Genomic DNA, 23,783 nt, shown 5'->3' with positions numbered 1-23,783 from the left:
CCCAATGAAAATCTTAGCATCTTCAACTCTGCCACCTCCAGCTCCACCTCCTGTCTTTTCATCAGTGCTACTGTCTCCAAACCATACAACATAGCTGGTCTCACAAGAACATGACACAAACAATACAGGGAACCAGTTTTCTTACTGTGCTCTACAGCATGGGGAGTGGTCCAAATCCACATGGGATACCTTTAATCATTCTTGGAATGGTGTATCAGATGCTGCCTCCTCCTTCTTCTCCTTCTCCTCCTCCTCCTCCTCCTCCTCCTCCTCTAAATTTACCATGTTTCTAATAACACTAACCAGACTAGACTGTCTGGACCAAAGGATTTGCCCTAATCCGAATTCTGTATTCATCCCCGACGGGAAATGGGTACATTGTTACTAGTTGATTAGTAACGTTGCTTACTAATCATAACCATTCAGGACTTTGTGGCTGAACGTAACCTTCAGACTTTTAGTGCTGTTATTAACACGAGAGACATTTACAGGTCATAAGTGTTCGCTAGTGTTGACTTGCGTGTTGTAAGAGCTTATAGATGCCCATTACTCGTGTTTTCATCATTATTCACAGCTACTTGTTTTAAAGTGTGACCCTGGCCTGCACTTAATGTACTTCCTTCTGTTTTCCCCACCGTTCAGACGTCTCAGGAGTTCCTGGCGGCATTGATGTCTCGGCTGGGGGGGAAGAACCCAGAGGAGACCGGTGGGTTTCAGGAGGCCCCGCTAGCCTATGATGCGGTATGGGCTCTGGCTCTGGCCCTCAACAAGACCGTGGCCCCGCTGAAGGTCAAAGGCCGGCGCCTGGAAGACTTCAACTACAACAACCATGACATCACCTCAGAGATCTACAGGGCACTCAACACCAGCTCCTTCGAAGGGGTGTCGGTGGGTGATGGGAGGAGAGGGGGAAATAAGAGGGGAAGAGAGAAGGATTTTTCCCCTTTCTTTGTTTTATTTCTATACTTCGAAATTGTCTATCCTTCATGCCTGCCCTGTTTTTCTCAGCACTTTACTGTAGTATGAGCATTGTACATTATACAGACATAATACATTATACATACATTATACCTGGTCACATCCGTCCAGGTCAGTGTAATCACTATACATACATAATACATTATACATTATACAGACATAATACATTATATATACATAATACATTATCAGGCATGAAAATCACTCACCTTTCGGCGAAATTCGCCGTTTTGAATCCAAAATAGGTGACCTACGTGAATCGTGTAGATCTGATGAAAAAATATTTGGGGGGGGGGGTGTATGGACCGGACATGGGAGTTATACACGAGAGCGCGGAGCCATGGTGAGCTGGCCTATCGAATTCAAATTCGCCTTTTTCATTGGCAAAAATATTCCCCCTACGAGCGCGAGGGGCCTCGCGTCACCAGTCTTCTCTGGGAAGGTACCGCTACCCGATTGGTTCATGAAGTGCTCGTGCAGCGAGTGCTTGTGCTGAATAAAAGCGATTGATGGAGCGGCGCGCGGGGCTGAGCATTCCATGGGGCTGAGGGAAGACGACTCTTTGGACTAACGTTAGCTGACTGATGCCTGCCTGACTGAATTTGGTGAGCGTTTCAATCATTTCAATATTTTCTGATGTATAACGTTACTCAGGAGCTCTGTTGACATAGCCTAGTCCTACATGATTTCAGGTAGCTAATCTATCACTAGCTAGAGATTTAATAAAGAATCCACGTGTCATTGATGCATACATTAGCTATATTCCACACAGACAGGTGGAGAGATTTGCGTCTTGTGGAAAATTGTTAGCTAGCTAGTTAGTACGGTAACGTTAGCTATAGTTAGCTTACACTGTATACGCAGCAGACTAGGTTGTATAGCTAACGTTATCCCACAAAAAGAAACATGATGAACGTGAACTGTTGGCTAATTCTCAAAATCTCTAAAACCCATTTCAGGGCGTGTGGACTGAGGAACTGGTGCGGTGGGAGGCTGAGGTAACGTTAACGCTAGCTAGCTAATGTTAGCTAGCTTTTTGTGTTCTAAGTTAGCTAACTCACATTGTAGAATCTGAGTCAACAAATTAGCTAACGTTATGTTAGCGAACGTTAACAATATCATAATTTCACTGTCCTATGTGTATGTGTCACAGGACAGGCTAATATCAAAGAACTGGACTGTAACCGTCGATTTATGAGTGGCGCAAGCCTGGGGGCGCTCTAGTGCCTGGCTGTTCCAGGATCACGCTAAAGCGCAGGCGAGCGTAGCGAAATACATCGTGTAAGTTTACATTGACAGAATTATGTTGAGTAATGTTAGTCAGTGGAAGGGACGTAATGTTACTTACTAACCTACTATATTGTAACTGTAAATACCGGATACCTTTTAATCTGAAATCCAACTATGTATGTAGGCCTAACGTTGTGTGTAAAACAATTTTCAATTTTACTCTGTGGGTTAGGGTAACGTTAGGCCTATAGTCTAAGTTACTTATCTGAACTTGTGAAACACTCGTTTACACATCTGATTTCAAGTGGACAGGTATTTGTATAACATGTTACGTCAGATCCAAGTGTGAACAACCACCACTTATCAATTAAGCTAGAAGTTAACCCTACTAACGTTAACATTGTTTTTCCAGAATGAGTGTGTTAGGAGAGAAAGATGCTCTTCTTTTAAAACAAGTGGATGCAGCCATCAAATGCAGCTGGAATTGGTCGTGGCGTAAACTAGAAGGGAAAATAAGAGTGAAAGAACAAGAGCTCTCATTCCATCTGTCAGATGTCTTCCGGAAGATCAATAAACAAGGATTCACACGCTGCATTCTCTGCCAAAAAGATATAAACTACACCCATACACATGTTGTTAGTATTCCTATCTTGTTTTGCCACTATTACCCTATATTAAACCTGCGCTCTTGCGCATTTCATGAGAGAAGTTGTCAGTCTCGTTTCTTATATAGCATAATGTGAACATATACATACTGTCTTGTAATTATGCTTGATTTTTCTCTCAAAGTGCACCAGATTGATGCATTTAAATATAAAATGTTCAAAATTTTCTTCCGGGGGAGCATGCCCCCGGACCTCCCTAGAGGGTCGTGTCCTTCTCACCTTTTTCACCCCTGACCCATTTTCATGCCTGATTATACATTATACAGTCATAATACATTTTACATACATTATACCTGGTCACATCCATCCAGGTCAGTGTAATCACTATACATACATAATACATTATACATACATTATACCAGGTCACATCCATCCAGGTCAGTGTAATCACTATACATACATAATACATTATACATACATTATACCAGGTCACATCCATCCAGGTCAGTGTAATCACTATACATACATTATACCTGGTCACGTCTGTCCAGGTCAGTGTAATCACTATACATACATTATACATGATACATACACAATACATTATACATACATTATACCTGGTCACGTCTGTCCAGGTCAGTGTAATCACTATACATACATTATACATTATACATACACAATAAATCAAAATCAAATCAATTTTATTTGTATAGCCCAATATCACAAATTACAAATGTGCCTCAGTGGGCTTAACAGCAACACAACATCCTGTCCTTAGACCCTCTCATCGCATAAGGAACAACTCCCTAAAAAACCCCTTTAACAGGGAGAAAAAATAGGAAGAAACCTCAGGGAGAGCAACAGAGGAGGGATCTCTCTCCCAAGACGGACAGCGTGCAATGGCTGTGTTCACGCAATTTACATAATACAACATTGAAAGAGGATAACAGAATTATAATGGACATAACATTTATGAAGAACATGATGCACAGGATGCCAAGCAGTGTCCACATGCCAACGGAGCAGTCCAGGACCCAGGCCACGCGACCAGCATCATCATGTAATAAGAAAAACTTAGGTGAGGAGAGGAAGAGCAGGCAGCATCCAAATGGCGACCACCATCACCATGGAGACCTGGGAGGAGAACCGACTGCACGTGCATGCAAGAGAGACTCACATGACACCATTCAAACACAGAGAAAAAGAAAGGATAAGACATCATTCAGAGAGAGAGAAAAGACATGTTAGAGAAGAGAACAGTTTGCAATAGTCATTAGCCATAATCAGTTAAGTCATCAATTCGTCATAATCTATACTCTGTAATCTATACTCGATAATCTCGTCGGCAGAACAGTGGTTGGTAAACCACTGTTGAGACAGAAAACCAACCCACCATCCAGTACTGGTTGTGAAGCACTCAACTTAAAGGCAGCTAGTAATTGTAATCTGAGGCAAAAAGATGAGTTTTAAGTTTGGATTTAAAGACTCAACAGACTCTGATTGTCTGATGGCAGCAGGCAGGTTATTCCACAACAATGGAGCCCGATAGGAAAAGGCCCTGCCACCAGCTGACTTCTTTTTAACTTTGGGTACACACAGGAGCCCTGTATTTTGAGAACGAAGTGCTCGAGATGGCATGTAAGGTTTAAGGAGATCAGACAGGTAGGATGGGGCAAGCCCATTTAGGATTTTGTAAGTCAGCAGAAGCACCTTGTATTCTGATCTAACATGGATAGGAAGCCAATGAAGGGAGGCAAGAATTGGTGTAATATGGTCAAATTTCCTAGATTTAGTTAGGATTCTAGCAGCAGCATTCTGAACCATCTGAAGACTTTTAGTACTAGAATGTGGCAGACCTGAGAACAGAACATTACAGTAATCAAGTCTGGATGAAACAAATGCATGTATTAGAGTCTCTGCGTCAGCCATGGAGAGAAAAGACCAAATTTTGGCTTTGTTACGTAAGTGAAAAAAGGCAGTCTTGGTGATTTCTTTAATGTGCTTATCAAAGGAAAGGCTGGGATCAAACGTAACACCAAGATTTTTGGCTGCCACACTTTGTGAAACCACAGAGTTGTCGATTGTCATCGTTACTTGATCAAATTGGTGTCTGTGTCTAGCAGGGCCAATGACCAGCATCTCGGTTTTATCTGAATTTAAAAGCAGAAAGTTAAGTGACATCCAGTTTTTCACAGTAGCCAAGCAATACATTATACATACATTATACCTGCTCATGTCCGTCCAGGTCAGTGTAATCACTATACATACATTATACATTATATATAAATAATACATTATACAGACATAATACCTGATCACATCTGTCCAGGTCCTTGTAATAACTCTACATACATAATACATTATACTACAGGCATAATGCATTATACGTACATAATACATTATGCGTACATTATACCTGGTCACATATGTCCAGTTCAGTGTAATCACTATGCATACATAATACATTATACATACATTAGACCTGGTCACAGCCGTCCAGATCAGTGTAATCACTATACGTACGTAATACATTATACATACATTATACCTGGTCACGTCCGTCCAGGTCCGTGTAATCACTACATTATACAGACATAATACCCGGTCACGTCCGTCCAGATCTGTGTAATCACCATACATACATAATGAATTATACATACATTATACCTGGTCACGTCCGCCCAGGTCCATGTAATCACTATACATACATAATACATTATACATTCATTATACCGGGTCACGTCCGTCCAGGTCCGTGTAATCACTATACATACATAATATATTATACATACATTATACCTGGTCACGTCCGCCCGGGTCCGTGTAATCACTATACATACATAATACATAATACATTATACATACATTATATAGACATAATACATTACACACACATAATACATTATACATGCATTATACCTGGTCACATCCGTCCATGTCAGTGTATCACTATACATACATTATACATTACACATACATAATACATTATACATACATTATATCTGATCACATCTGTCCAGGACAGTGTATCACTATACATACATTATACATTACACATACATAATACATTATACATACATTATACCCGGTCACATCCGTCCAGGTCAGTGTAATCACAATACATACATAATACATTATATAGATAATACATTATACATTACACACACATATTACATTATACATACATTATACCTGGTCACATCCATCCAGGTCCGTGTGATCACTATACATACATTATACATACATAATACATTATACATACATTATACCTGGTCATGTGTAATCACTATGAGCGGTCGAGCATTTCAAGCGAAGTGAAGTTTTGTTTTTATGACCATCTAATTAACATGTCTACACTTATTAAATGAGTACAATTTTATGAAATGGACAACTTCTCTTTTACTGGATCTAACTGACTGAAACAGTGTAGCCTGCTGTCAGCTAGTGTACTGTAACAAAATGCCCGTTGCTTCAAACACTTCTAAAAGGATATTGAAAGTAGACTATAGGTTGTGGTAACATGTAGTCTAAAGCACATCTCTAATAACAGTAACATGAGAGTAGGCTTATGCCCCCTCCGGCTATCTGGTTCAATTGAAGGTGGATTTCCAGATCTCTGGAGCAGAGGTGGTGCCATTCAGTTTAATTGGGTGTAAGCAACAACAACAAAAAAACCAAAAACATTTTAACATTAGATTTCCTGAACAGCTTTGTTTTTTAAATGTATATTTTTCATTTCCATCGTAGGAAAGATGCAAAAAATTATCACTATAAGCGGACCGTTATACCACTTTGTTCTAGTAGAGGAACATTCTGTCTGGTGGCTTTTAATCGGTACCAGCGGTTGATCATTGTATCGTTATATTGCCCACTCCTCAATTTACTGGCAAACCTCAGTCTACTGACAATCCTCAGTTTACTGACAATCCTCTATCTACTGACCATCTTCAATTTACGGACAATCCTCAATTTACTGACAATCTTTTCCTCACACTGGTCCATCAATATAAATGTTCTGATGTAAATTCACACACAATGATGCTAAAAACTTTTTTTTGCAACAAAAGAAATCTGAATCTAAAAAAAATTATTGGGTCATCCAGGTAGTGTAGTAGTCTATTCTGTTGCGTACCAACACGGGGATCGCCGGTTCAAATTCTGTGTTACCTCCGACTTGGTCGGCCGTCCCTATAGACACAATTGGCCGTGTCTGCGGGCGAGAAGCCGGATGTGGGTATGTGTCCTGGTCGCTGCACTAGCGCCTCCTCTGGTCGGTCGAGGTGTCTGTTCAGGGGGGAGGGGGAACTGTGGGGAATAGCGTGATCCTCCCATGTGCTACGCCCCCCTGGTGAAACTCGTCAGGTGAAAAGAAGCGGCTGGTGACTCCACGTGTATGGGAGGAGGCATGTGGTAGTCTGCAGCCCTCCCCGGATCAGCAGAGGGGGTGGAGCAGAGACCGGGACGGCTCAAAAGACTGGGGTAATTGGCCGGATACAATTGGGGAGAAAAAGAGGAGGGGGGGGGTCAAAAGAAAAATGATGACAGTTTTGAAAAGTTCTGTTTGTATTTGATGGTGTTTGTGATGCCCTACAACAAACTTCCTGAGTCAGCACTTAAATCATTCTTATGTATGTTATACAAATGGTTCTTGTGTATGTTATACAACGGCGTGGAGTCACCGAGCCGCAGCGTGTCAGGACCTCAGTCACAGCGTAGTGTTGTTTCCGCCTACGTGTGGGTTTGTGTTATGCTATCACTCTAACGTTGATGCTTACAAATGAATTATTGTGAAATGTGTGTAAAATAAGTGATGATGCGAGGCAAGGGCTGTGCATCACACCTGTCAGGGTGCAAGTGTGTCTTTTTTGCCCTCATTCCTCCTGCAGCTTCTTCCACCAGCCACCACTTCAGTTAAAGATGTGTTACTTTCCATGATGTGTTGCTTGGTTAACCAAGGGGTTGTGTTATGAAGTAAATCTGATCCTCCATGTGTTTCCTAGGGCCATGTGGTGTTCGATGCCCAGGGCTCCAGGATGGCAATGACTCTTATTGAACAGCTGCAAGGTAAAAAGCCTTTTTGTCATCCTACAGCTAACCTCACCCTCATTGAGTCCCGGCACGCTGGCTGCCCTTTGTCGTGACTGCTTTGTCGCACAAGCTGGTCTGAACAGTAAACGTCACGTGTCAAGAAGATCCTGACCGGCTGTGTTTTCACGTATTGATTTCAATTCGCACCTCATTTTCGAGCAGAGGTTCTGAGCAAAGAGGAGTTGGGGTCGGGGAGTTGCTAATGGCCTCCATGCCCCATAACTGAACATACAAACAGGTTTGATTCAGAGATGTGTTGACTCAAGGCCTCAGCCTAATTGGGCTCAAGCCTCGTCTTAAAGCCGGTCCTGGAAACGGACTCGTGTTTTTCACAAGTCGCTTAATGAGTTTCCCCGGTGCTGGATGAGCTTGAGGATTATTTTCTGCATCCGTTCTTTCTGGTATCCTAGTGGATGAGGAATTATAATACTTTCCCTTTCCCTAAGCATTCCATTTGATATTTTCCTGTTTCCTGGTGGCGAGGTCCACAATGAGGCAGCCTGACTTGAATCCCCAAATCATTCAGGGACCTTAAACTGTTTTGCTCCTCGCTCTTTCCCCCTTCTTATCCCCTTGGCCCCTCATTGTTTGTCCCTCTTCATGCATCCTGTTGTCTCTCCTCTTCCTCTCCTCTGTTTGATGTGATATTCTGAAAGTGGAGGGCTTAATGACCGAGCGCTCTCTCTTCCGCCCGCATCTGTTTTTTGCCGCTGTTTGAAATGATGATCAGCCAGGACCACTGTTAGGAAAGAGAAAGAATGACATGAATAGCACTTTCTGGACTATATCTAATTGATCCTCCTTTTTCTCCTCTCATCCTCCTTTCTCGCTCTCTCTCTCATTTTCTGTTATTTCTCACTGGTGTAGGAGGCAGCTATAAGAAGATCGGATACTACGACAGTTCACAGAAAAACCTGTCCTGGTTCGGCAATGATGTTTGGATAGGTAGGATGGACTTGTTGACATTGCCTTCATCCCACATTCTGTGTCCATCTTTGTCCTTCTGTCACACTGCGATTCAGACGTGTACCATCTCTCTTGTCTCACGTTAGACCTCCTGCACCCGGCTCTTTAGACTTGCTCTCTCTTTAAATGACGTGCAGGTATGGTGTGGTCTTTAGCAATCTGAAGAATGACTCTTAAAAGCTAGCTTTCCCTTTTTAGGACCCAGACCTCAGTAAAATGTTGGGCATCATTTGTAATGTATAGAGTAAAACTGATTACCACAGTATTGAGAAACTTGCCTTGAACTCATCCTTCTTTTCCTGTGTGAAAAAGGAGCACTCACAGACAGCCTCACACATCCTTCATTATTCTGTGTTGATTTGGAATTCCTTTCTGCAGGTTACACACTGCATCCCAGCCGTTTGCAAATGTCCACACTTTAGATGAGGAAGTCCAGTAGGTTATTTGCGGAAATACAAAATAAGGTTGTTTTAACAAGGAATAAAGCATGCTTTGTGACTATTTCTTTCAAACACTGTAATTTTATCCAGATAAAGAGGTATAATGTCGTACTAGTTGTAATTTTATCCAGATAAAGAGGTATAACGTAGTAGTAGTAGTAGTAGTCATTTTATCCAGATAAAGACGTATAACGTAGTAGTAGTGGTCATTTTATCCAGATAAAGACGTGTAACGTAGTAGTAGTAGTCATTTTATCCAGATAAAGAGGTATAACGTGGTAGTAGTAGTAATTTCATCCAGATAAAGAGGTACAACATAGTAGTAGTAGTCATTTTATCCAGATAAAGAGGTATAATGTAGTAGCAGTAGTAGTCATTTTATCCAGATAAAGAGGTAAAACGTAGTAGTAGTAGTAGTCTTTTTATCCAGATAAAGACATATAATGTAGTAGTATTAGTCATTTTTATCCAGATAAAGAGGTATACGTAGTCGTAGTAGTCATTTTATCCAGATAAAGACATATAACGTAGTAGTAGTAGTAGTCATTTTATCCAGATAAAGAGGTAAAATGTAGTAGTAGTAGTCATTTTATCCAGATAAAGACGTATAACGTAGTAGTAGTGGTCATTTTATCCAGATAAAGACGTATAACATAGTAGCAGTAGTCATTTTATCCAGATAAAGAGGTATAACGTAGCAGTAGTGGTCATTTTATCCAGATAGAGGTGTAACTTAGTAGTAGTGGTCTTTTTATCCAGATAGAGGTATAACGTAGTAGTAGTGGTCATTTTATCCAGATAGAGGTATAACGTAGTAGTAGTGGTACTTTTATCCAGATAAAGAGGTATAACGTAGTAGTAGTGGTCATTTTATCCAGATAGAGGTGTAACTTAGTAGTAGTGGTCATTTTATCCAGATAGAGGTATAACATAGTAGTAGTGGTCATTTTATCCAGATAGAGGTGTAACTTAGTAGTAGTGGTCATTTTATCCAGATAGAGGTATAACGTAGTAGTAGTGGTCATTTTATCCAGATAGAGGTATAACGTAGTAGTAGTGGTCATTTTGTCCAGATAGAGGTATAACGTAGTAGTAGTGGTAATTTTATCCAGATAGAGGTGTAACTTAGTAGTAGTGGTCATTTTATCCAGATAGAGGTATAACGTAGTAGTAGTGGTCATTTTATCCAGATAGAGGTATAACATCGTAGTAGTGGTCATTTTATCCAGATAGAGGTATAACGTAGTAGTAGTGGTCATTTTGTCCAGATAGAGGTATAACGTAGTCGTAGTAATTTTATCCAGTCTTCTGTGTGGTTGACACATGAGGCAGATATAACATGGCGGACATTCTGCCGGTGTGCTCGCTCAGTCCATTTTCTTTTCCGGCATGTATTAACCCTTCTGAGTCATGAATAAAATGGATGCTGTATGGGAACCTTGTCCCCTTCTGGACAGACGACCTTGTCGCCTAGTTTGTTTCAGTCTTGTAAGATCTGTCCGTCTGTAAATGAGAGAAATGTGCATATTTACCTCCACAGTTTGGCGTATTATGTGAGGGAAACAGAAAGGTCAGCTGGGATTTCATGAGGTGAAAGAGTTTGATTTGGCTGACAGCCAGTAACGGCCGGGTGGTGCTGTTGGCTAATTTCAGTTTGGTGGTAGAAGATCACTTGTCTTCTCTCAATCTCAATCCATTTCAGTGTGGAATAATTAAAAACTATTGTATTTTCAGGAAGAGAAAAACTTTATTCTAATAAACACAAAATTAAAACTTTTTTTTTTCTAGAAAATAGTGTAGTGAGAATTCGGGGCAGGCGGTAATCAAACCTGGTTTCCCTGCACCACGGGCGACTGCGCTAACCAGTCAGCTAAATGGTCTGACCTTTTAGCCAAGCGCTAGCGAGTCTACACATCTGTGGTCGTACACTGTTACACTACCTCCCTCCTTCAGGAAGCGCGTCCCTGGCTTCTGCATACAAGCTCCCCCTCACACCTCTGAGCGCATATGCATCCCACCACTGCCACCAAATGTAGCGGGAATTCAGGGGGCAGGTGGAGCTCGATCCTGGGTTTCCCGCACCACGGGTGACTGTGCTAACCAGTCCGCTAAAGGGTCCAACCTGTTAGCGAAGGACCAGCGAGTCTACACATCCGTGGCCATACACTGTTACACTAGTGTTAAATGAATGTAAAGTAAGTGCAGTTAAAAGAGCTAATGTTCATTTCATTGTTAATTTCATGGACCTGTAGCATGAAAACCTCCCGTACCACTTCCTGATCTAATTCAAGTACAAAAGCACAACCGAAAAGCTGCAGGTGGACATTACAACCCCCAGTCAAAGGGGACGCAACTAGTAGATATTTACCTTCATCCACAATTTTTGGCCACATGCTCATGGCCAAACTTGACTCAAAATGCTATGATAAAATGGGTGTCCGGGTGGCATAATCTGTTGCCTACCAACATCGGGCTTGCCGGTTCGAATCCTCGTATTACCTCTGGTTTGGTCAGGCATCCCTACAGAGACACAATTGGCCGTGTCTGCGGGTGGGAAGCTGGATGCGGGTATGTGTCCTGGTCATTGTGCTAGCGCCTCCTCTGTTTGGTCGGAGTGCCTGTTGGGGGGAACTGGGGGGGATAGCGTGATCCTCCCACGCGCTATGTCCCCCTGGTGAAACTCCTCACTGTCAGGTGAAAAGAAGCGGCTGGTGACACCACATATATCAGAGGAGGCATGTGGTAGTCTGCAGCCCTCCCCGGATCGGCAGAGGGGGTGGAGCAGTGACCGGGATGGCTCGGAAGGTTGGGGTAATTGGCCAAGTACAATTGGGGAGAAAAAGAGGGGAAAAAAAAGGCTACGAGCACAACAGATGGACAGACAAGTATAGGGCCTAATGTTGAAATGAGGGATGCACCAGTATCGTGTTCGATGCCGATAATGATTCTGAGTATGATTCTTTAAACGTTGGCTGGTACACAGATCCAGTCCACTACTTTTGCTGAACAGCGTAAAATTAGTTTAGAGTCAAAGGGTAAAATAGTTATTGTAGAATCAGTTTGTTCCAACGTTAAATAAATCCAGGATTCAACATGCCAAAAATGCTGTAATTTCAGCCCGTTTGCGTTTACATATGACATGTCAGTGATGGCTCTTTTACATATGACATGTCAGCGATGGCTGTTTTACATATGACATGTCAGTGATGGCTCTTTTACGTATGACATGTCAGTGATGGCTGTTTTACATATGACATGTCAGTGATGGCTCTTTTACATATGACATGTCAGTGATGGCTGTTTTACATATGACATGTCAGTGATGGCTCTTTTACATATGACATGTCAGTGATGGCTCTTTTACATATGACATGTCAGTGATGGCTGTTTTACATATGACAAGTCAGTGATGGCTCTTTTACATATGACATGTCAGTGATGACTGTTTTACATATGACATGTCAGTGATGGCTGTTTTACATATGACATGTCCGTGATGGCTGTTTTACATATGACATGTCCGTGATGGCTGTTTTACATATGACGTGTCAGTGATGGCTGTTTTACATATGACGTGTCAGTGATGGCTGTTTTACATATGACGTGTCAGTGATGGCTGTTTTACATATGACGTGTCAGTGATGACTGTTTTACATATGACATGTCAGTGATGACTGTTTTACATATGACATGTCAGTGATGGCTGTTTTACATATGACATGTCAGTGATGGCTGTTTTACATATGACATGTCAGTGATGGCTGTTTTACGTATGACATGTCCGTGATGGCTGTTTTACATATGACATGTCCGTGATGGCTGTTTTACATATGACATGTCCGTGATGGCTGTTTTACATATGACATGTCCGTGATGGCTGTTTTACATATGACATGTCAGTGATGACTGTTTTACATATGACATGTCCGTGATGGATGTTTTACATATGACATGTCCGTGATGGCTGTTTTACATATGACGTGTCAGTGATGGCTGTTTTACATATGACATGTCAGTGATGGCTGTTTTACATATGACATGTCCGTGATGGCTGTTTTACATATGACATGTCAGTGATGACTGTTTTACATATGACATGTCCGTGATGGCTGTTTTACATATGACATGTCCGTGATGGCTGTTTTACATATGACATGTCAGTGATGGCTCTTTTACATATGACATGTCCGTGATGGCTGTTTTACATATGACATGTCAGTGATGACTGTTTTACATATGACATGTCCGTGATGGCTGTTTTACATATGATATGTCCGTGATGGCTGTTTTACATATGACATGTCAGTGATGACTGTTTTACATATGACATGTCCGTGATGGCTGTTTTACATATGACATGTCCGTGATGGCTGTTTTACATATGACATGTCCGTGATGGCTGTTTTACATATGACATGTCAGTGATGGCTGTTTTACATATGACATGTCCGTGATGGCTGTTTTACATATGACATGTCAGTGATGACTGTTTTACATATGACATGTCAGTGATGACTGTTTTATATATGACATGTCCGTGATGGCTGTTTTACATATGACATGTCCGTGATGGCTGTTTTATATATGACATGTCAGTGATGGCTGTTTTACATATGACATGTCTGTGATGGCTCTTTTACGTATGACATGTCAGTGATGGCTGTTTTACATATGACATGTCAGTGATGGCTGTTTTACATATGACATGTCAGTGATGGCTCTTTTACGTATGGCATGTCAGTGATGGCTGTTTTACATATGACATGTCCGTGATGGCTGTTTTACATATGACATGTCAGTGATGGCTGTTTTACATATGACATGTCAGTGATGGCTGTTTTACATATGACATGTCAGTGATGGCTGTTTTACATATGACATGTCAGTGATGGCTGTTTTACATATGACATGTCCGTGATGGCTGTTTTATATATGACATGTCAGTGATGGCTGTTTTACATATGACATGTCAGTGATGGCTGTTTTACATATGACATGTCAGTGATGACTGTTTTATATATGACATGTCCGTGATGGCTGTTTTACATATGACATGTCTGTGATGGCTCTTTTACATATGACATGTCAGTGATGGCTGTTTTACATATGACGTGTCAGTGATGGCTGTTTTACATATGACGTGTCAGTGATGGCTGTTTTACATATGACATGTCAGTGATGGCTGTTTTACATATGACGTGTCAGTGATGGCTGTTTTACATATGACATGTCAGTGATGACTGTTTTACATATGACATGACAGTGATGGCTGTTTTACATATGACATGTCAGTGATGGCTGTTTTACATATGGCATGTCAGTCATGACTGTTTTACATATGACATGTCCGTGATGACTGTTTTACATATGACATGTCAGTGATGGCTGTTTTATATATGACATGTCCGTGATGGCTGTTTTACATATGACATGTCCGTGATGGCTGTTTTATATATGACATGTCAGTGATGGCTGTTTTACATATGACATGTCAGTGATGGCTGTTTTACATATGACATGTCCGTGATGGCTGTTGTATATATGACATGTCAGTGATGGCTGTTTTACATATGACGTGTCAGTGATGGCTGTTTTACATATGACATGTCAGTGATGGCTGTTTTACATATGACATGTCCGTGATGGCTGTTTTACATATGACATGTCAGTGATGGCTCTTTTACGTATGGCATGTCAGTGATGGCTCTTTTACATATGACATGTCCGTGATGGCTGTTTTATATATGACATGCCCGTGATGGCTGTTTTACATATGGCATGTCAGTGATGGCTGTTTTACATATGACATGTCAGTGATGGCTGTTTTACATATGACATGTCCGTGATGGCTGTTTTACATATGACATGTCCGTGATGGCTGTTTTACATATGACGTGTCAGTGATGGCTGTTTTACATATGACATGTCAGTGATGGCTGTTTTACATATGACATGTCAGTGATGGCTGTTTTACATATGACATGTCAGTGATGGCTGTTTTACATATGACATGTCAGTGATGGCTCTTTTACATATGACATGTCAGTGATGACTGTTTTATATATGACATGTCCGTGATGGCTGTTTTACATATGGCATGTCAGTGATGGCTCTTTTACATATGACATGTCAGTGATGGCTGTTTTACATATGGCATGTCCGTGATGGCTGTTTTACATATGACATGTCAGTGATGGCTGTTTTACATATGACATGTCCGTGATGGCTGTTTTACATATGACATGTCCGTGATGGCTGTTTTATATATGACATGTCAGTGATGGCTGTTTTACATATGACATGTCAGTGATGGCTGTTTTACATATGACATGTCCGTGATGGCTGTTTTACATATGACATGTCAGTGATGGCTGTTTTACATATGACATGTCAGTGATGACTGTTTTACATATGACATGTCCGTGATGGCTGTTTTACATATGACATGTCCGTGATGGCTGTTTTACATATGACGTGTCAGTGATGGCTGTTTTACATATGACATGTCAGTGATGGCTGTTTTACATATGACATGTCCGTGATGGCTGTTGTATATATGACATGTCAGTGATGGCTGTTTTACATATGACATGTCAGTGATGGCTCTTTTACGTATGGCATGTCAGTGATGGCTCTTTTACATATGACATGTCAGTGATGACTGTTTTACATATGACATGTCCGTGATGGCTGTTTTACATATGGCATGTCAGTGATGGCTCTTTTACATATGACATGTCAGTGATGGCTGTTTTACATATGGCATGTCCGTGATGGCTGTTTTACATATGACATGTCAGTGATGGCTGTTTTACATATGACATGTCCGTGATGGCTGTTTTACATATGACATGTCTGTGATGGCTGTTTTACATATGACATGTCAGTGATGGCTCTTTTACGTATGGCATGTCAGTGATGGCTCTTTTACATATGACATGTCAGTGATGACTGTTTTATATATGACATGTCCGTGATGGCTGTTTTACATATGGCATGTCAGTGATGGCTCTTTTACATATGACATGTCAGTGATGGCTGTTTTACATATGGCATGTCAGTGATGACTGTTTTACATATGACATGTCCGTGATGGCTGTTTTACATATGACATGTCCGTGATGGCTGTTTTACATATGACATGTCAGTGATGGCTGTTTTACATATGACATGTGCGTGATGGCTGTTTTACATATGACATGTCTGTGATGGCTGTTTTACATATGACATGTCAGTGATGGCTGTTTTACATATGACATGTCAGTGATGACTGTTTTACATATGACATGTCCGTGATGGCTGTTTTATATATGACATGTCAGTGATGGCTCTTTTACATATGACATGTCCGTGATGGCTGTTTTACATATGACATGTCTGTGATGGCTGTTTTACATATGACATGTCAGTGATGGCTGTTTTACATATGACATGTCCGTGATGGCTGTTTTATATATGACATGTCCGTGATGGCTGTTTTACATATGACATGTCTGTGATGGCTGTTTTACATACGACATGTCCGTGATGGCTGTTTTACATATGACATGTCAGTGATGGCTGTTTTACGTATGACATGTCAGTGATGGCTGTTTTATATATGACATGTCAGTGATGACTGTTTTACATATGACATGTCAGTGATGGCTGTTTTACATATGACATGTCAGTGATGACTGTTTTACATATGACATGTCAGTGATGGCTGTTTTACATATGACATGTCAGTGATGACTGTTTTACATATGACATGTCTGTGATGGCTGTTTTACGTATGACATGTCAGTGATGACTGTTTTATATATGACATGTCTGTGATGGCTGTTTTACATATGACATGTCAGTGATGGCTGTTTTACATATGACATGTCCGTGATGGCTGTTTTATATATGACATGTCAGTGATGGCTCTTTTACATATGACATGTCAGTGATGGCTGTTTTACATACGACATGTCAGTGATGGCTGTTTTACATATGACATGTCCGTGATGACTGTTTTACATATGACATGTCAGTGATGACTGTTTTACATATGACATGTCCGTGATGGCTGTTTTACATATGACATGTCAGTGATGACTGTTTTACATATGACATGTCAGTGATGACTGTTTTACATATGACAAGTCAGTGATGGCTGTTTTACATATGACATGACAGTGATGGCTGTTTTACATATGACATGTCAGTGATGGCTGTTTTACATATGACATGTCAGTGATGGCTGTTTTACATATGACATGTCAGTGATGGCTGTTTTACGTATGACATGTCAGTGATGGCTGTTTTACATATGACATGTCAGTGATGGCTGTTTTACATATGACAAGTCAGTGATGGCTGTTTTACATATGACATGTCAGTGATGACTGCTTTACATATGACATGTCAGGGATGGCTGTTTTACATATGACAAGTCAGTGATGGCTGTTTTACATATGACATGTCAGTGATGACTGCTTTACATATGACATGTCAGTGATGACTGTTTTACATATGACATGTCAGGGATGGCTGTTTTACATATGACATGTCAGTGATGGCTGTTTTACGTATGACATGTCAGTGATGGCTGTTTTACATATGACATGTCAGTGATGGCTGTTTTACATATGACAAGTCAGTGATGGCTGTTTTACATATGACATGTCAGTGATGACTGCTTTACATATGACATGTCAGGGATGGCTGTTTTACATATGACAAGTCAGTGATGGCTGTTTTACATATGACATGTCAGTGATGACTGCTTTACATATGACATGTCAGTGATGACTGTTTTACATATGACATGTCAGGGATGGCTGTTTTACATATGACATGTCAGTGATGACTGTTTTACGTATGACATGTCAGTGATGACTGTTGGTACTGGATTTTATTCCTGGGTAAACTCTCCAATTCTGATATTCCATTTTAGCCTTGTATCAGCCCGATATGTGGTCCCACTTGCGGCATCGATTTGTCCTTAGTTGAGAGCAGGGCTCGAAATTAACTTTTTTCCTCAGTGTCCCACAACTGTCCCGAATTCTACTTTGTATTGTCCCGGATATAACCAACAGTGTCCCAAATTTTAATTCTTGTCGTAGCCCCCCCAATTATGCAGAATACATATAATCTGATCCTTTTTTGTCACTTAATCATCACACCATGGACTCTGGTCCACCATATAAGTTTAAAATACTTATTCTTTGTCACGGCCAGAGCGTCCATGGGGTAAGGCATTCATTAGGCAACCCTTACCCGAGGGATAGTGGGTGTAGATCGGTGTAGTGTTCGGGGACTCGTCATTCTCCAGCGACCTCTCTGGCCCACCCGGGCGCCTGCAGCGAAGCAACTGAAAGCATTCTCCCTACGCCTCCTTCGCGGCCTGAAGGTGATGCAATCCATGCGAGGCTTCAGCGTGTAAAATAGTGAGAGCAGCCGACACAAGTTTGAAGGAAGCTGGTGTTACGACTGTCTCCTTCCTATGGAAACGTGAGCCAGGGGAGTTATTCCACAAGAGTTCCGGCCATATGCCATTGGCTTAATCGGGTGGGATAAGGGGAAAAACTAGAAATACATTTTAAAAATACTTATTCTTTTATTAAACATATGAATATTAGTTTCAGGAGTTTCGGGAGTCGGCAGTCGTTTCGGGAGTCGGCAGTATTGGGGCTTGCATCAGGGGGCTGTTTATTCAACCACCTCAGCATTTCTTTCTTCTTCTTTTAACTGTCGTTGGTGATGGTCTATCACTCTGGCTCTATGAACGTTGATGATGGTCTATCGCTCTGGCTCTATGAACGTTGGTGATGGTCTATCGCTCTGGCTCTATGAATGTTGATGATGGTCTATCGCTTTGGCTCTATGAACGTTGATGATGGTCTATCGCTCTGGCTCTATGAACGTTGATGATGGTCTATCGCTCTGGCTCTATGAATGTTGATGATGGTCTATCGCTCTGGCTCTATGAACGTTGGTGATGGTCTATCGCTCTGGCTCTATGAACGTTGGTGATGGTCTATCGCTCTGGCTCTATGAATGTTGATGATGGTCTATCGCTCTGGCTCTATGAATGTTGATGATGGTCTATCGCTCTGGCTCTATGAATGTTGATGATGGTCTATCGCTCTGGCTCTATGAATGTTGATGATGGTCTATCGCTCTGGCTCTATGAACGTTGGTGATGGTCTATCGCTCTGGCTCTATGAACGTTGGTGATGGTCTATCGCTCTGGCTCTATGAATGTTGATGATGGTCTATCGCTCTGGCTCTATGAATGTTGATGATGGTCTATCGCTCTGGCTCTATGAATGTAGCATTGGCGCGAGTCAGGCAGCAGCCACTGGCAGGGTGGATGACGTATAATGCATTCTATGATTTGCACGAGCAGGCGATTGACTGCCCTATCGTGAGGTGCCGCAAGAACGTAAGCCTTCTGTAGTTTCGCCGTTCACACGTTTTTATTAAATTATCCAAACGACAAAGTAACGTCTAGATACTCATAATTAATGTCTCTGCAAATAACACCTATTTCGAAGTTTACTTTGACATTTTTTTTCACTGTCCCAGAATTGTCCCAGACAAAATATATTTGTGTCCCAGTAAGACTTTTTATGGTCCCCGGGACATCGGGACATCGTTAATTTCGAGCCCTGGTTGAGAGCTTGTTGAGCAGCAGTCGGACTCAGCTGGCCAAGCTCACTAAGTTAAGAGGACTTTTGGTCCTACATCACGTTTCTATATTGAGAAGTGTGTCACCCAAACCCAAACCCAAACCTGATCGCTGTCTTTTCTCAGGAAGAAGTGAGGCTTGGCCACCACGGTGCCTGTGTATTAGTCTGCTATGAAGAGCAATTACTGTTGATTTGCCCCAGCCTGCAGCACCAGCGCTGTGGTTGTTTGCCAGCCCTTTGCCCCCTGGTGTGCTGACATACTTGTGTCTTGACCGGCGGTGTCACTAATCAGTCCAGCGTGCTGGCTGGTTCCACAGACAGCCACCTTTTTTATGCTTCTGAGGAAATGTTCTGTAGCTGAGTCTTAACTGAGCCCAGAAGGGGGAAGTGAGTCCAGTTTAATATCAGAGGCACCCAGTGGCCTGTATATGTTTGTGGACAACATGTCCTTCACAGGGCTGGCTGGAAAGGCTTCGGGGTCCGGCTTAACTTGACACTCTTTGCATGTCTTGTGGTGAGAAACCCGAGGAGGTGAATTGGCTTGCTCTCCACAAAAACAGTCATCTGGGAGTTCTGCTTGCCATGTTGACAGATTTGTTTCCCTCTGAACTGAGAAATGGGAGATTGTCCTCATTTTCCCTCTGAACCACATGCGGAGGACATCCGCTCATTGACATACATTAGCCACATTTCCACTCAAGTGTTTCTATGTGAATTTTGTCAATCCACTTAAAAAAGGCTTGTTGGAACGAAATCCACAAAATTCATGCAAGAACCCACATTTGTTTACATAATAGGTTTAATATTTGTCATGTGTTTAATGGGGGTACCTGTAATATTTTTCATTTGATTAATCGGGTTACCTGTAATATTTTTATTTGAGTAGTGCAGGATAAGTGGTTTGGATAATGCAGGGATGGAATAAATTGCAATGGAAATGCATGTGACATATATGAAACGAATTTTGAATAGCATCCAGTCAACATGATCAGCTGTGTCTGCTGCTGGAGGCAGTGGTGGATGGTAAAAGATACAGGACAAGATATGTAAAAAACACAACAGCAATATTAGATGGGAGACGGCAACAAAATGTTGCTATGAATTTCTTAAATGTGTCCATGAGCTGAAGCAGAAGTGCAGTGAGAACTTGTGTGATATGTTTGTCTGATATGTGATATATGCTATATGTTGTGTGATATGTGTGATATGTTGTGCTATGTGTGATATGTTGTGCGAGATATATGATATGAGTGATGTGTGATATGTGTGATATGTTTGTGTAATATGTGTGATATGTTACGTGATATGTGTGATATGTTGCGTGATATGTTGTGCGATATGTGTTATATGTTTGTGTGATGTGTGTGATGTGTGATATGTTTGTGTGATATGTGCGATATATTATGTGATATGTTGTGTGATATGTGTGAGATATGTTTTGTGATATGTGTGATATATTGTGTGATTATGTTACGTGATATGTGTGATATGTTGCGTGATATGTTATGTGATGTGTGTGATATGTTGTGCGATATGTGTGGTGTGTGTGATGTGTGATATGTTTGTGTGATATGTGCGATATATTATGTGATGTGTGATATGTTGTGTGATATGTGTGAGATATGTTGTGCAATATGTGTGATATGTTTGTGTGGTATGTGTGATGTGTGTGATATGTTTGTGTGATATGTGCGATATATTATGTGATATGTTGTGTGATATGTGTGAGATATGTTTTGTGATATGTGTGATATATTGTGTGATTATGTTACGTGATATGTGTGATATGTTGCGTGATATGTTATGTGATGTGTGTGATATGTTGTGCGATATGTGTGGTGTGTGTGATGTGTGATATGTTTGTGTGATATGTGCGATATATTATGTGATGTGTGATATGTTGTGTGATATGTGTGAGATATGTTGTGCAATATGTGTGATATGTTTGTGTGGTATGTGTGATGTGTGTGATATGTTTGTGTGATATGTGCGATATATTATGTGATATGTTGTGTGATATGTTTTGTGATATGTTACGTGATATGTGTGATATGTTGCGTGATATGTTATGTGATATGTGTGATATGTTACGTGATATGTGTGATATGTTGCGTGGTATGTTATGTGATATGTGTGATATGTTGTATGATATGTTGTGTGATATGTTATGTGATATGATTGTGTTGCTATTAAGTTCTTACATGTGTCCATCAGCTGAAGCAGATGTGTGATGTGGTCCATTCATCCCAGACTGCCCAGCTTTGATGTAGGACACCAGGCCTACGCTCAGGGTTGTGTTCTTCATTTGCATTTCTGCAGCTTTAAATATTCAAAAGTTGGATGGAAACATATGTAACCTGTTAATTTGCTGCTTTTCAAAGTGTACTTGGTTTGGGGGAGGGGCTTATTGACAGGGGCGGGTCTGGTTCACTGCACAGCGACATAGCAAATTTGGGCTGTGTGTCGTCAGTTTAACGCCTCCACCTGTCTTCGTCTATGTTGACTTGGCGCCTCCCCCCCTTTTGCTCTCACTCTATTCACAGTCGCCCCTAACAACCACTTCAGCTCAGCTCTCCTCTATTCGCTGTGGCAACTGTTACCGAGCTGGGTCTCCATGGCAACACCCTTTCCTGATTCCTTGATCAAGGACGGAGGAGGGTTTAAATGGTGCAAATGCATTGACTGAATGGAAAATACAAACACACAAAATAACACACACACACAGACTCACACCTGTCTTTAAAGGGGTGTGTGTTTTTATAACATGTGTTTGCTCATTCTGTTAGTTTGTTCAGGTGTGTTAAGATGTTGTGTATTGATGTTGGCACATATGGTAGGTGTGTTAAAATGTTGTGTATTGATGCTGGCACATATGGGCGCTCAAACACAGACATGAAGCCTCATGACCAACACACATTTTACCAGTGTCGTGCATCTGAACTGCCTTTTGTTCATCACATGTCATGCTCTCTCTGCCTCTGTGACACATGCACACATGTTGGCTCACACAAACACCACATACTACACAAGTCAGACGCTGTTTCTCTCATGAAGAGACAGCTGAAGACCTGTGCTGTGTCTCACATCTCTGCTGTGTCTCGCACAAAGAGACAGCTGAAGACCTCTCCTGTGTCTCACATGAGCAGACCGCTGAAGACCTCTGCTGTGTCTCACATGAGGAGACAGCTGAAGACCTCTGCTGTGTCTCACACCTCTGCTGTGTCTCACACGAGGAGACAGCTGAAGACCTCCACTGTGTCTCGCACGAGGAGACAGCTGAAGACCTCTGCTGTGTCTCACATCTCTGCTGTGTCTCGCACGAAGAGACAGCTGAAGACCTCTTTTATGTCTCGCACGAGGAGACAGCTGAAGACCTCCAATGTGTCTCATACGAGGAGACAGCTGAAGACCTCTGCTGTGTCTCACATGAGCAGACAGCTGAAGACCTCTGCTGTGTCTCACGAGCAGACAGCTGAAGACCTCTGCTGTGTCTCGCACGAAGAGACAGCTGAAGACCTCTTTTATGTCTCGCACGAGGAGACAACTGAAGACCTCTGCTGTTTCTCTCATGAAGAGACAGCTGAAGACCTCTGCTGTTTCTCTCACGAGGAGACAACTGAAGACCTCTGCTGTTTCTCTCATGAAGAGACAACTGAAGACCTCTGCTGTTTCTCTCACGAGGAGACAACTGAAGACCTCTGCTGTTTCTCTCACGAGGAGACAGCTGAAGACCTCTGCTGTGTCTCACATAAGGGGACAGCTGAAGACACACAAAGTAAGGACAACAACAAATAGATATAATGTTTTCTTTTTTT

General features: G+C 41.6%; 1 protein-coding gene across 2 annotated transcripts in view; it reads left to right on the top strand.

The window, feature by feature from the left end:
• gabbr1a (gamma-aminobutyric acid (GABA) B receptor, 1a) overlaps positions 1 to 23,783 on the top strand; it is a 257,938-nt gene that overhangs the window by 172,392 nt on the left and 61,763 nt on the right. For both annotated transcript variants that reach the window (XM_056286387.1, XM_056286388.1), the window contains 3 exons: positions 643 to 888; positions 7,814 to 7,877; positions 8,769 to 8,846. In XM_056286387.1, the coding sequence (XP_056142362.1) occupies positions 643 to 888; positions 7,814 to 7,877; positions 8,769 to 8,846 (388 nt within the window). The remainder of the gene's footprint in view (positions 1 to 642; positions 889 to 7,813; positions 7,878 to 8,768; positions 8,847 to 23,783) is intronic.

This window comes from Lampris incognitus, chromosome 9 (genome assembly GCF_029633865.1).
Source record: "Lampris incognitus isolate fLamInc1 chromosome 9, fLamInc1.hap2, whole genome shotgun sequence".
Taxonomy (NCBI): Eukaryota; Metazoa; Chordata; class Actinopteri; order Lampriformes; family Lampridae; genus Lampris; species Lampris incognitus.
Note: the sequence above shows the minus strand (reverse complement) of the source record. Positions and strands in the feature narration are given on the sequence as shown.